Below are 14,843 nucleotides of genomic sequence, written 5' to 3'. Positions count from 1 at the left end.
TGTGGTAATTTCAGGTGTACAGCACAGTGGTCAGACAGTCCTATACTTTAGAAAGTGTCCCCCTCCCCACAGTATTCCCAAGCCCCCACCTGGCACCGTCCATAGTTATTGCAATATTATTGACTGTATTTTCTGTGCTGCACTTTACATCCTGTCCCTGCTTCTGTGACTACAGTTTGTACCCCTCGATTCCCTCACCTTGTTGACCCCTCCATCACCCCCTGCCCCGGTGGCTACCAGCAATCTGTTCCCTCTGTCTACGCGTCTCTCTCCGATGTTTTCTCATGTGCCGCCATGAAAAGGTGAATCAGAATTTCTGTACTTCAAAAGTAGGACATTCCCAACTTCCATGTTATATAGACTGAGTAGACTGTGCCTTCATCATCCTTACATTTTTCCTTCTATGAATCCAGTGTTAACTGCCTTGGGATAGTGTTACCCCTACTCTTTAATGCTGCATTTTGAGAATGCCTCGTCAAATTTCTAGGCATTCTGTTTGCTTAGAGCACCTCTTTCTTTTTAATGCCAGGGGCAGAGAAGAACAGTCTCTTAAAATAAACCCAGGGTCTTACCGCATATGAGAACGAGCTCTTGGGGGCCAGAACTGACTCAAAACGTTTATGCTCTGTCCTCACCCCCCACCCCACCCCACCCCAATCCCCGTCTGCCAAAGAGCCCACACGTGATCTGTGTTCAACCAAGAGTGAGCTGGGCAACGGGAAGTAATTCAGCCTGCACACATTCAGAAATGTCAAATCTTGTTAGAGTATAGGACAGCCAGAGAATAAAATGCTTCTTGTTATCAAATTCAGAGGGCCCACCGTGTTAGTAAGACTTCTTCGACTTTCCCGTCGTGGGTCGTGTGCTGTGCTGTGCTGGGAGCGTTTCTCTGCAGATGTTTCACTTCCGCGCCAGGTTCAAGGCGCCACTTGTGCCCAGTGACCTCCCGGACTCGTCCCTGCGACCCTGCAGGTCCCGTGTCTGTCTGAGCCGGGGCCGCCACACCAGAGCCTGGCACAAAATGAATTGTCCAGAGGCCACCTCCAGCAACACCCCCTGCCACACACCCCAAAACCACGCTTTTTATAACCCAGGACTAGTTGGGTGAAAATAAGTAACACTTCTGAAAAGTTTTTAATGCTACTAACTGGTTTCATAATGATTTTTTTACACCAAAAATGGGTCTTAAAATTTTTTAAGTTATTTTTAATATGTTAATTGATCTAACTTCTTGTCAAGAACAGATGAAGTTGGTGGTCTCCTTCATTTCTGTACGAAGACAATTGTTACAAAGTTGCAATTAGAATTTAAGGTTTCTTTTTGTTTTTACGATCTACAGACACTATTTTATTTCCCTGTAAGTGTGGCAGTAAATCTGCAGGTGCTGACATGTTTCGTAGGGTGTACAGGTTGTCAGAAAATTTTCTCTTACTCTCTCTTTCTAATTGCCCTTGTATATGAAGGTGTTCTTATTTATACTGTAAGCATCCTAAATGAAACTGTGCTGCCTTTCAGCACCAAGGGTATTGTCAAAAGAGAGTATGTACCACGTTCCTCGTACATTGCTGTGTAAGTCTAGCGGCTCAGTGTGTTAAGGAATTAATGAACCCACCCCCAACCCCAGATGCAATTAATTTAGCCTCTGCCCTTAATTGAGGATCCCTTTTTTAATAATCCATGACAGATGAAAATGAACTCAAATGGGAGGTTATATACAAGAGAGAATATCTAGAAAGCTGTTTCTGATTTCTTCAGCCTCAGAACTCTGGGCTGGACTGTGAACCAAGCCAAAGCTAGTCCGCAGTGAAGGAACAGTACAGGACCTGGACTAGAGTTATCATTAAATTCGTATTGAGTCTTCTATCGAGAGATCTGTTCACAGAAAGGCAGGGAAAACAAGTATCACATACAAATAAAAGCAGATTTATAGTCATTGAGGAATCATTAGTGTAAACCTTAAATATTTTTTAAGAAGCATAGTTTTGTTCATTTCGTTACATGCAGTATTTTTTGAATTGCCAATTTAAGTTTGTTTTTAATAGTTATCACTCGTTTGTAATCGGCTCGTTATTCTCCAGTGGAAGTGGTTGAGAACATCTGGATCTCTGGTAAACCCAACATTGTGCATTGCGTGCACTTGTTTGTGACAAGATGTTTTCTCCTGTGTCTCTGGGTCTGGCTCTCGGGGAAAGACCGCTGTCTGCCTGGCTTCCCGAGCCGCAGAGCTAAAGGCATCCTCAATGCCTTCTCTCCGGCATTTGCCCTGCGTTAGGCCTCACCGTCTGCAGACGCTCCCCCGCCCCGGGATGCTTTGCAGACATCCACTATCCTACCCCGGGCCCCAGCCCCGTGAGCTCTTTCCGCAGCTCCCAGTGTCCTTCCAGGTGCAGCTCAGTTCCCTTCCTGCCCACTTTCCGTGCTGCCTCCGCAGACCAGGTGGATTGTGTCCTCTCCGTACAGAAGCCTGGAGCAGCTTCCCTTTGCCTTCAGAGAAAGGCTGCCCTGCGAGGCTCGGTTAGGAGGCCTTTCCTCATCCCACCCAGTCCCCGCTTGCTGTCTCACTGCCTCCCCCATGCTGGGCCTCTTGGGGGATCGTTATATAGACTCTCCTCTCCCACCCTTTGTCACCCACACCTCAGCCCCACTCCTTCCCCAACATGGGGTCCCCTTGCCTGTTTTTACCAATCCTGAATAGCCTGGCGCCTGCTAGGTGTTTGAGTCTGGGTTTGCTGAGTGAACAGATAAACGAAGCCGTTACTTGTCACAGAGTGCTGCCCCGTGGCCCAGGCACCTCGCCCCCATACAGCCTGAGTCCTCTTGGGACCCATTGCTGGGGTTCATGGTTTTGCTGTCCCCAACTAGAGCTCTGAGGGCCAGGGCCTCGTATAGTATGGGCTTTTCTCATTTGAATCCTCAAGGAGTTTTGGAACCAAAACATCTGGGTTTAGGCACAGGCTTTACCACTAACTAGTTTTGTAACCTTGGATAGTTCATTAAATCCCTGCTTTCTTCTGTAAACTGAGGATCGGCACGTCCCATGGATTGTCCCATGGATCAAATGCCATCCTGAATCCAGAAGTTATGAATTGGAACGCACTGTGCAAATGGTAATAGCAAAAGCATGAGCCCCCCCCCCCATCAGGGTAATCAGTGCGAACCCCCCTGACTCGTTTTCCTAGGGACAGACGAGGTCAGCAGCTGAGAGGGTTTTGTCAGGTGGATGGGGAGAGCTTAGGTGCTGCCTCCGGTGCCTCCGACTGCAGGACACTGTGGTGGTGGGGAAGGGAGGGGCCGTTCTGCCAGTTCACCTGACGCACAGCTGGGAGAACTTGGGGGGCGGGTCACAGCCTCGTGGGGGCCATTCGTTTCTGTCCTGCCCAAAGCAGGCATGGTGTGCGGAGAGCAGGCAGGCAGATGAACACTGGAGATACTAAAATGTGACGAGCATATTCTTCCAAATCTCCTTCCCTCCAAATGGGAATCTGACACCTGTTTGTGACGAGAAATCGCTGTGTTTGTCGTCGGAGCCCCTCTGCCGAGGCGGCACAGCGTGTGACCATGATTTCACACGTGTTGGGAAACATCTTTTAGTGAACCGGCTTGAGGAAACAAGGCAGCCATCCTGTGAATTTTTAACAGATGCCAGTGTGAAAATAAATTGCCCATGTGCCAAAGGAAAAGCATGCTTTGCTTCTTGGTGGCTTGAGGCTCCTCGGGTGTCTCGGTGCCCCGACAGTGCCGCGGCCGTATGATGCGGCGCCGTGTTCAGGCGCAATCAGCTCTGCACACGCTCACCCTCCTGTGTTCGCCCTCCCGTGTTCGCCCGGCGAGCTCGCACTTCCTTGGCTCTCTTCCCTTTCGTGGGGTGGACGGACGATGATCTGGGCTTCACGTTTCACTCTGTTTTTCCCACGGGAGTGAACATCTTTAATGCTCATGTTGCAGAGTTTGGTGACTTGCACGAAAAGGAAAAGGAGATACAGTTGAAGGCTAAGATCCATGTTAAGTTGCCTTCCACTTTAATTTTCTGAAATTTCCTGGTCTTGTTTCCTAATTTATTTGACTTTCTTTCTAAATCAGTTCTCTACTACCCTTCAACTTAAGCTCGCGCTTTCCTTGGCCCCTAACCCAGCGTTGGGTTCAGAGCTGGGACAACTGTCATCGCCCGTTAACACCTAAGGAACTCGCTCTCCATCTTCCCGTGTTGTCTCCCCAAAAGTTAAATATAATTTTATTCTGTTTTTGAAGGGTTTTGAAGTACTTCCAAAGATAAACTCTTTCTTATTCAGTAAAGCGTTTCCCTGCATTTCTCCTGCATAAAAATATGCTGCATTTATTTCATCTCCCATAGAGCAAATGAGATTTGTGTACGATGACTACAGAAGTCAGTAGCTTTTAATTTTTTTTATCTGCTACTGTTTCAACAGTAACACTGGATCTTTCTTTTGTATAAGAATTTTTTTTAATTTTTATTTAGTTATTTTTCAAGTACAGTTTTGGGATGGGAGAAATAAACAGAAATAAAAAGAATTTTGTTTTTTATAAGTGAGAGAATTATATAGCATGTTTTTTTTTTTAATCTAAGAAAAATATCCACTTAGTAAACCACAAATATTCAGTATAATGCTGCAGGAAATAATTGAAAGTTCCTGAAAACTCACTTATTTAATGATAATTGAGATAAATATTTTAGATGCTCATTTTCTGTTGGGCCAATTCTACAATAGCAATGAAGGGATTTTTTTTATTATTAAGAAAAACGTCTCTGTGGCTCAATCTAACACGTCTCTATACTAGACACTGAAGTAGTGTTTTCCTTAGTCCTGACGGAGCGTGACTGGACCAGCTGTGCAGTAAGCATCAGTGGTCCATGCGGGAGTTTTCCACTGGTGCCGGCGTGAATATCCGTGGGACAAGGCCCTGCAGAGGACAGTGTGGAACATGCCCACTGCGTGGGGCCCCGGCCCCCCAACAGTCCTGCCTTTAGTTATTGGGTGCATAGAAAATGGCAATCAAAAGACCATCAGGTTGTAATGTGATATCTAAATTAACATGGTGTGCCTTTGGAATAAACTTTAGGGCAAGTTGTTACCATCTCACGGGGTGGTGGGAGCAAGTGTGGACAAGATGGGGGGCTTTTCTCATGAGCTCCAGGGCTCTGTGAGGGTCCGCCAGCAGACAGGCGGGACTCCCTTTTCCCAGGCCACAGACCAGGGTGTTTTTCTTCATAGCTAGAAAGAGGATAGTCTTCTTATTTCAGACTCTGGTCTCCCTTTGAACCCTACAAACCCCCGGTGGGTTGGTTCACCCATTGCACAAATGTTCATCAAGCCAGTGGCTGTCACAGGTGCCTGCGATCCAGTGGGAAACAGAAGTCAAGGTCCTTCCTCTTTGCACTGAGATGTAGCAGTCGTGCACTTCACCCGAATCCAGTCCCCCCCCTCCTCCCTCCTTGTCCTCTTTCCCTCTCTCTCTTTTTTAATAGGCAAACCCCAGGGAATCTGCCAGATCCGGGAGGATGTGCATTGAGTTTGGTGCCCCTCAGCTGATCAGCTCTGTGGTTGCTGGGTGTGTGGCCTGAAACTGACAGGCTTAGCATTTCTGAGCCAAATAACACAACAGGCCAATTATTTCTGGAACTAGCTATCTGGAAAAGGGCACTGGTTTCTGGATAGTCAGCGGAGTTGGGGGAACTGCCCAGCAGCTGTAACTGGGCTGCGGTGCTGGGGGTGTGGGCCGGGCGGGGACGATGCACAGCCTCAGGACCCCGTGCGGCCTGTGGAAGGACATCGGGCTGTTTGCCAGGAGGCTCGCAGATGTCACTCCAATGTGACCTCCATGCATTAACCACGGTCCAGGGACTTGCGGCCCTTTCTGCTTTTCCCATGCTAACCGCTTTGTACTGGAACCTGGCATGGGAGGCTGGTTTGGGAACTTGGAGTCTTTCAGACAAGAAATAAATGGTGGGCTATGTGAAAAATAATATGAACACGAATAGCGATCACTTCCAGAGCCTCCAGTCTGTGTGGCGGCTCTGAACTCTGTGCTACCGGGACATTTTCTCCTTCAGTCTTAGGCGGCTCCCTGTCATCTCCACTTTTCAGGAAAGGCAACCTAGGCTTGACTCTTAACCAACTTGCCAGAAGTCACCTACTCAAAGTGGCGAAGCCAGAATTTGAATTTGTGGTGCGGGGTGGGGGTCGGGGACATGGACAGAGTGGATGCTTTGGGCAGGTGTTTAAGGTGATGGGAATCATTGTTTTCTGTGGCCTGTGAAGCTGTCAGCCGCCCATCACTCCTTCCTTGAAAGCTGCCCGCTTTTCCCCAGAAATGATTCCTCAAGCGCACTCTGAACTAAGGAACCAGGCCATCACATTTATTAAACTGTGCACAGCAAAAGGAAATGGGCTCTGAATGAAAATGCTTTCTCATTCATTAAAATCATGGGTTTGTTTCCAGTTCTGTGCCAGACACTTCGCTCAGTCCCGCAGAGACAGATGCAAGGAGAGCATCGCTCTAAAGCCTTGGTCTTCCGTCCAGGGGTCAGGAAGACGGTCGTACCACCAGATGTGAGCAGTGTGCCCACTGCTCTGCCCCAGCTCACGTGCGTGGTGCTTTTCGGGCATGGGAGTGTCTGCGTTCTGGGTGGCCAGAGGAGGCCGTGGAAGGGAGCAGGAGGCCAAGAAGGATGAGGGGACATCAGTTACCTGGTGGTGAACAGCCAGCTGCCCGGGCACACCATGCAAATAGCATGTCCAGCAGAGGCCCAATCGAATGTTTTGGTTGCAGACGGTGCCTCCCGTCAGTGGGTGTTGTGCTGAAGAGGAAGCGCAACATATCAGAATGGGAGGAGGAAACCCTTGTGGGTAGGCGTGGATGCAGAAGCAAGTCTGTGAGAAGGCTGGATGCTGCGCGGGGCGGGGCCACTTCCCCCGTGGGCTCTCGACATTCAGTGGCTGGGGTGGGGAGGCCTTCCAGAAAGTGGTCAGGTGTTAAAGTAACCATTGAAAAGAGCTGACCAAGCAGAACAGCGCCCCATGGACTTGTGGGGTTTAGCTGAATGCAGGAACTTTAGCTTCTAGGAGTGAACACATGGTGCCGTCCACTTTGCTAGTCACATGGGTCTCTGTCTCAGGCGGATCCCAGAGGCTGCGTGGTTAGCGGTGTCTGGACCATTCCTACACACCCACACTGAGGTCTGCTTAGGAGGGCTAAGTAGGGCTTCTTCGAGGAAACTTCGCTCGTTCCCAGTCTGAGTTGGGTCCTCGTCTGCCCCCCAGCAGCAAAAGTCAGCCCAGCTGGGCAGGCACCGTTGGGCTCATTGTCTGTCCTGGCACCCAGCTCCGTGCCTGGCGCCGTAGTTTACCACTCTCCCTGGTGACAGGATTCGGTGTCCACTCAGCTGACTTTCAGTCCTTCAAGAACTAGGATCTCCTCTTCTCCCCTCTTTTTAATGCACTCCGACTTGTCACACATACATTCCCGAGGGCCAGGGTTAGATTGAGGCACGCGGCCAGCACTTGTGTCATGTGGCCGTGGATGGAGTCACCAGTGTGACAGCTTAGCCCAGAATCCCCACAGAGAATGGAGGGCCCGTGGCATCTCTAAAAAGGCAACAGTAATGCCTTTGTGTGGGGCCGTCATGGTGCGTTCCGGCTCAGAGAAGCACTTTTGCATATGTTTTTCTTAGCCGCTCTCAGACTGCTGTTGTAATAAGCCCGGACGGGAAGTGTGTTCCGTTTCAAACAGGGGACTGTGGTGTCTGATGTCAGCAGATGCACGTGTGTGCGTCCTGCTGCCTTTTTCTCTGAGCAGGTAGCTGCACGCTCTCTTTCCCTAAAGGGGAAGCTCTGATTTTTCATGTTAGAAATGCACCGTGTTCCTGCGGAGTGTTTTAGTACAAGGGCTTGGAGAGCTGTATGTATGCACCTGTAAGGAAGGACTCAGAAATAGCCAGTTCATTCATGCAAACCTCCTACAGACTTCTGGATAAAGTGCGCAAATCGTATTTTCATATGGAGTTCCCAAGATTTGGGGGTAAGTTCTTTTATATAATGTAAATAGTAATCGTCTAAAGTAGAACTTTTTCCCAAAGTTTGAATTTTTCAGGTTAGCTCTTTACTTGGGGCACATAGTGCTGTAGTACCTCTAGTAACTCAAGATACTTTCATAATACTTAGGAAACTCATCTATGCCTTCTAAATTCCCCTTGCTAGAAAGTGTGACTTCAGGGGCTCGTAACCACAAAAATTGTGCACCTTCTGTAGAAACAGCTCCATTCTCTTAGCTGTCAGCTTTCTGTGCACAGAAAGCTGCCGTTTTATAGTAGCTTTTTCTAAAAGAAGGAAATACAATCAAATATATCATCTTAAGTAGGCAGAAAATTTGGGATTGAAATTTGATTTTTGGAAACATCATAACATTTATTTCATTCAAAATAAAGGTTAAGACAAAACAAAACAAGGAATACCTCCCAAAAAAGAAACATGTGAAGTATAGGTCTGGATTCAGTTTTTCCTCGGAGAAAAGTGTTTAAGCGAGCCGCGGAGAGCAGCAGAGTTAGAAGTAGCACCCCCCCCCCCAGGCACTGGGGTCGCCCCGCTCTGCACACGGGAGGAGGCCCAGGCCAGGCCCGGGAGCCAGCGCACAGTCTGCACAACGACGTGGACGGCCAGGACTCTCGGCTTCGCCCACTGCCCTGGCTGGCCCACCAGGCTGCCCTCGCTTTTTCAATATGTAATAATAGTAGTGGCTAATAATTACTGAAAGCCCACTGTGTGTCAGGCACTGCTGCGATATTTGGAGGAATCACCTCCTTTAATCCCCACAGTGGCCTTCTGTGGTAGATGCGTTTGTCCCCATTCTGTGGATAGAGAAACAGGAATAGACTTGCAAAGTGTTTCTCTTTAGGATGGAAAATAGGAATACTTCTCTTTTAAGCCAGCTTCTGTCTTCTAACTTTACATAATTTTGTTTAGATTATTATGGTATTCAACAGCTTTTTAAAAATATACTTATGTTCATAATGGATGTCTTTTTTAGTGTCATAGTTCAGACAGACAGTCACCAACAGAAGGGTGGGCAACTGATACCAGCAGTTCTGCAAAACAGCGATTAAATAAAATGTTCAACTTTACTCCTGATACAAGACATACGGAATCAACACAAACCAGAAACTGTCTCTGAACAGGCACCTTAACACACCATTTGCCTTGGCGAGCGGAGACCTGGGGTAGGAGATAGGGATATGTGGTTTCTAACCCTTTGGAGTTTTACTCAGTTACATAAGCACCGGAGTGATGCGGATTCCACATATTTAAATATAAAACAACTGTAGGAATAAAACCAGCTTTTTCCTTCTAGCTGGAAACTGCATCTGCATAGGTGGGGTATTCAGGAGTTAAAAGATACCCACGGCTGCTTACTGACCAGAACACCGCCACCATAGTCTCTTACTTTTGCGTGTCCCGTGATGGGCCACAGAACATTTCCACATTCGTCCCACCTGACGATGTAGCAACCGTGTCTTCAGCTGACAGAGAGGAAGCCGAGACCCGGGAGATTCGTGATCTGCCTGAAGCCGCACCGCTCATCTCATCAGCACACACTGCAGTGCCTTGCTTTACTTATGTTTCCTCCCTACGAGGTTCTAAACAAGCAGCACACACAGCACTGTACCCTGGGCCCCTGTCCCCACCCGGCTGCCGTGAGACGAGCAGAGCTCAGGAGGGAGTGGGGGCAGTTGTCACCTCCCTCAGGAGGGAGTGGGGGCAGTTGTCACCTCCTTTCACTGTCTGGGGACAGCTGGGAGGGGCTGTATCTAACCGAACACGTCAGACAGGGCTGCAGGAAGCACCTGCAAGTGGTGCCACTGGAAAGCACTCGAATGGGAGAGGAAGCCTCCCAGTGTCAACCTCTGCGGGCAGAGGTCATTGCCACACCCGGGCAACCTCGTCCCCAAGGTGTGGGGCTTGATGTGGCCACTCATTGCACTTGATCCAGCCTTGACTCGCCACCTCCTTTGGGGCCTTTTCACAGACTTGTTTTTCTGCAGAATGCCAGTGGTAGTCCAAGTGGAACATGACGTGTGTTTTTAAGGACCGACTAGTCAGAGGCCAAGAAATAGCTTTGCCCAAGTAGAGTCTTAGAACTCAGGTTAAATAAACCCGAAGCCTAGAGTAAGTGCCCCAGAGGCCACAGTAGCTCAAGGACGTGCCACATCATCAGGCCGCAAGCCCGTCAGTGTGGACACTTCCGCAGGTGAAGTGGGGCTTCATGCAAATTAAAGGACCGGTGCTTTCCTTAAGAAGAAAGCAGCCATTCTCTGGAAGAAGGAAAAAGCCACACGGCCTGTGTGGAATGGAAACACGTTTTTATTAAACGGGACTCTATATGAAACTCCTGAGAATTTCTTAGTAAAGCTTAGATAAATATTTCATGTAACATCTTAAGATGCAATCATTTTTAGTAATTTTAGTGCTCTGATTTCTGTTTGTTTTCAGATTTGAAAAAGCAAACATTTCTTATGCTGATTTATATCTGGAAGCTGCCAATTGAGCTCCATTTCATAAGGCTTATCTTTATAAATAAATGAAATGGGATAATAAGGAGAGCTCTACATACTTTTTTGTCAGTCTCTAGACAGAAGCAATAATGAGGAATAGCTCTGGGTCTGTCTTTTCAGGGAAAAGCAATGTTATGAGACCCTGTTTTTCTCCTGTGACGTAAGCCACAGTGTTTGTGAACACCCGTCCCAGGTAACCCCTAATTCAGGCTGACCTCAGGTCCAAACCTCATTTCTCCCTCCCACTGCCTCTGAACTCTGGAAGCTTCTGCTCTGGGTTCCCCGGCAGAATAGGCAGAACCTGCCCTGTCCAGCCCACAGGGCCCTTCGCCTGGCGCTGGGACTCTCACCAACCCAAACTGTGGGTTTTCAGAGCTTTGTTAGAATGCTAGTTTGGTGGAGTTAGCTTTTTCTGAGAGGCAGGTCTTGATTCGGGGTGCACTTTGTCTAAATGAGTATTTCATAGCTTATTCCACATTCCTGCCTGTATGTTGATGTATCGAAGTCCTTTCTGATGCATAGCATGTTCCCGATACTCTGCCAGACACTGCGATGCAACCGTGGGCACAGACGTCCTTGCCCACGGGCTGCATTTTTGTGGGGGAAGAGAGACGATGGATGAGCCAAAACTAAAGTCAGATGACGGCAGGTTATAAAAAGTGCTGTGAAGAAAAGTGAGAAAGGAGAGCGGGTGGCTGCATGCTGGTCGGTCAGGGAGGCAGGCCCGGAGGAGCCCCCAGGAGGTCCCGGGAGGCCCGGGGACGGACAGGGCAGTGAGGAGGAGGAAAGGACACGGGAAACGGGGTTGACAGGAGGAGGGCGGTGCCGCACCCCAGAGGGTCCGGGACACTGGAGTCAGGCGTTTCCAGGCCCGGTGGGCGGTCTCGAAGGGCTCTGCAGGGGAAGGACGCACTCTCATTTCTCCTTGCGGTCCCCAGAAGGCAGTGTGGCAGCTCTGTGGGGGTGACCCAAAAGGAACGGGCTGGACGGTGGGGCAGAGAGAGAGAGGCGCGAGGCCGTGGCCGGCCGTTGTGGGGAAAGGAGACAGTGGCTGGCGCTGGCCTGTGTAGGTGTGGACAGGAGGCACTGCGTCTCCGAGGTGGAGCCCACGGGGTGCTCCGGTGGATGGATCGCACACAGGGAATCGGGAGGGAGGGAGAGGATGGCGTCAGGGGTCCTGACGTGAGCCTTTGGGTGGGTGGTGGTGCCATCGATGGAGATGGGGAGACCAAGGCAGGATGGGTTTGTGGGCGGAAGTCGCCCTCTGTTTGGGAACGGAATACACAGCAGCCCCGCCAGCCGTATACAGCTCACCCACAGGGACAGCTCGTGAGTCAGGAACGCACAGGTCTGCGTGCTGGTTAGGAGTCAGGTGCCCTCGGCCTGGGCCTGAGAGAGGGGTGGGGTGTTTGAGTGACACGTGTCCCGGAGAGGAGGAGGGGGCGATGCTCGCTCTGAGGCAGCACGCACAGCGTCTATCCCCGAATAATGGAGAGTTGCTTTCTGTTAGGGACCTCATCTGCAAGGCACGTTAAGGGAACTTGCCTTCCCTCCTTCTTTCCCTAGTTCAAGTCCGTGATCCCCTGGGCTCCCAGAACCTCTAATGAGAGTTCAGAGTGAGGGCCAGGGTAGCTCCAAAATCCTCCCCACTCAGCTTTGGTCTTCCCGTGTTTCTCGAGGGGAGCCTCCCGGCGCCAACCTTCCTCCCACCCTTCTTCCTCACGAGTCCATGTCCATTTTTGTCACCTGCATTTATATATTTCCATTTATTTCCTACTTAGGTTTTATGGCAGGCACACAAAGAAACCCTCAAATGTCTCAATATGGACCTCAACAGACAGGACCATCCATGTCGCCTCATCCTTCTCCTGGAGGCCAGATGCATCCCGGAATCGGTAGCTTTCAGCAGAGTAACTCGGGTGGGACTTACGGTCCACAGCTGAGCCAGTATGGACCACAAGGTAACAAAAAAAGAGAGAAGAAAAAAGTTTTTCCAAATGCATTGCAGTGGGTCGTAGAGATTTTGTTAATGTGTTAATTTGAGATCTGAGCATTATAAACATCGTGTGAGATCCCGTTACTTGTTACCTGGCAGACATGTGAGGTTAATGCAAACCCACAGCCCCGTAGTTGCCCATGATGATGGGAAGAGTAATTATAGCGACTCTTCATTAAGTGTTTCTGCATCAGACACCGCGGTAAGTGCTCTTCACACGTTGTTATAATAAAGGCGTAAATGCTTGTTTCTGTGTAAATGCTTTAGGAAAGAGACACAAGCCTTGTCCTCAAAAGTTTCTTATTTAAAACTCGGGTTTTGTTATGTCGAATCCTGAGTTTCCCCCTCCCTCTCTGGGTGTAATTATCGCACAGTAATGTGCTCACTGTTCGGGAGGCCGTCGTCCCATTAAGTCTTCTCCCAGTTTTTCCCCGAAGTGCTGGAGCAGGTAAATGGTAGTTCTGATTTTCAGTCACCACTCGTTCTCTTAGAAGACAGGACAGAGCCTGAAAGAGACCCGGCTCTCAAAGCGGGAAATTTGTCAAGAGTACAAAAGTGAGTGGCCCTGTGCCCGAGTGCGCTGTTGACGTCTGCCTTCCTGGAAGTTGATGCGTGTGTTGTCATGTACACGGAGAGCCCTTTCGTCGAGGTTTAACCCCGGTACTTGTGTTCCGAAGTCACTTTTGGCAACCAGGCATTTGAATTCAGCACCTTTTTGATATTTTATTTAAATTAGACATTAATGCATACTTTAGAGAGAGTGAGATCATCTGGCACAATTCCCAGAGCTTCCCACTTCTGAAAATACCAGGAATATTCCTAATGAAGCTGATGCATCCCCATGAGGGAACCGTGGTAAAATGTTGGCACCTCCACGGCAGAGTTGGGGCCACTGAGTTCAGCCTTGGTATTTCCCAGAGGCCTTTGCATTTGGTGGTCTCTGCTGAGTGGGCACCCACAGGCCAGACGATTGTACAGGAGACCCAGACACCTTGTCGGCTTTGTACCTGCCGTTTCTCAGAAAGGCCTTCCCGGCTATTCGTAGTACTTTGCAGTTTGAAAATTGAGTTGCCGAGTTTCTTTAATGCTCTCTTTCCAAAGGGACTTAAGCCCCTTCCACACCACAGGTGTGGCACCGTGTCCTCACGGTGCACTTTCTTAGATCACATGCCAGCTCTTCCCGTTGTTCGGAAAACCGTGCTGGAAGCCCCCAGCCCAGCCCTCTGCTCGGGCCCCTCCCTGCCTCTGTTCTCGAATGGAGTCAGAGTGCTAGACTCCCTGCCTCCCGCGTCATCCGTGGTTCCCCGCCCCTCCCCACTTCCACACCCCAGGGAGCCCTGGGGATTTGCGTCCCCCTTGACAGGACCCTGAACCACTCAGCCGTGAGAGGGCTGCTGCCCCCACACCCTCGCTCCTCGCAGTGGCTGTCTTCACAACTGGGTTTCTTTGGCTGTCATGAAAAGAAGAAAACTTAAAGTTGGAAGGCAGATTATAAATTGTGAGAGGCCCAGAGAAGTGTGGGCTTTTGCACAGACTGTAACTGGAGACAAGGTCACAGCCTTGTTTCCAGAACGGGGTGGGGGTGGCCAGCCGAAGGTCTAGGACTTGACTGCTACCTCTCGCGGGCCTTCATGGAACTTGCCGTTGGTCTCCCCACCCGTCGGTAACTCACTCTGGGGGACGGAGGACTACCTGGTAAGTCCTCGTTTAAGAGCACAGGGCTCATCCCAGCTGCCATGTCCTTACTTACTCTGCGGAAATTACTTTTCCTGGAGAAAATGAGATGATACAACCTTAGAAGTTGCTTCTGATTCTAATGTTGAGTCCGAATTTTGCTTCAGCTCTGGAGCCTCTGACACAAACGGAGCCCAGGGCATCCGCCACACCATCTTTGGATTCAGAGTGGAAAGGGCGTCCGTTCTGAGGTTCTGGGGCGGACACACTGAGTTTAGGCTGGTAGCAGAAACAACTTCACATGAGAACGACAGTCCCCATACTGGTGCTTTCCGACTTGGAAAGACAGCATCTGTGTGTCTGCATGCTGGGTTTGCGCCTTTCCCCAGGTGACATCCAGCTGTTCCCGGCGAGGTGCGTGGCCGGCAGACCTTCAGTGCCCCACTGCAGTCGGAACCACCCGCCTCTCCTCCTCACCTGTGGTCTCCTCAGCAAGGAGACCCTCATTCCCCTAAATGACAGGCAGTCACATTCGGAACATGCACAGTCGAGTCCATAAACGGCCTTACCTTTGCATTTCTCTCTTTGTTGATCTTTTTGAACGGGGTC

At 49.7% G+C, this 14,843-nt stretch overlaps 1 protein-coding gene across 11 annotated transcripts in view; it reads left to right on the top strand.

Annotated features, from left to right (window-relative positions):
* Positions 1 to 14,843, top strand: part of ARID1B (AT-rich interaction domain 1B) — a 396,315-nt gene that overhangs the window by 313,345 nt on the left and 68,127 nt on the right. For 9 of the 11 annotated variants that reach the window (XM_037126070.2, XM_037126068.2, XM_037126072.2 and 6 more), the window contains one exon: positions 12,346 to 12,525. The exons of the other annotated variants lie outside the window; for them this stretch is intronic. In XM_037126070.2, coding sequence (XP_036981965.2) covers positions 12,346 to 12,525 — 180 coding nt within the window. The remainder of the gene's footprint in view (positions 1 to 12,345; positions 12,526 to 14,843) is intronic. 11 annotated transcript variants of the gene reach the window in all.

This window comes from Artibeus jamaicensis, unplaced genomic scaffold (genome assembly GCF_021234435.1).
Source record: "Artibeus jamaicensis isolate MK-2021 breed Jamaican fruit bat unplaced genomic scaffold, CSHL_Jam_final contig_497, whole genome shotgun sequence".
Lineage (NCBI taxonomy): Eukaryota > Metazoa > Chordata > Mammalia > Chiroptera > Phyllostomidae > Artibeus > Artibeus jamaicensis.
Note: the sequence above shows the minus strand (reverse complement) of the source record. Positions and strands in the feature narration are given on the sequence as shown.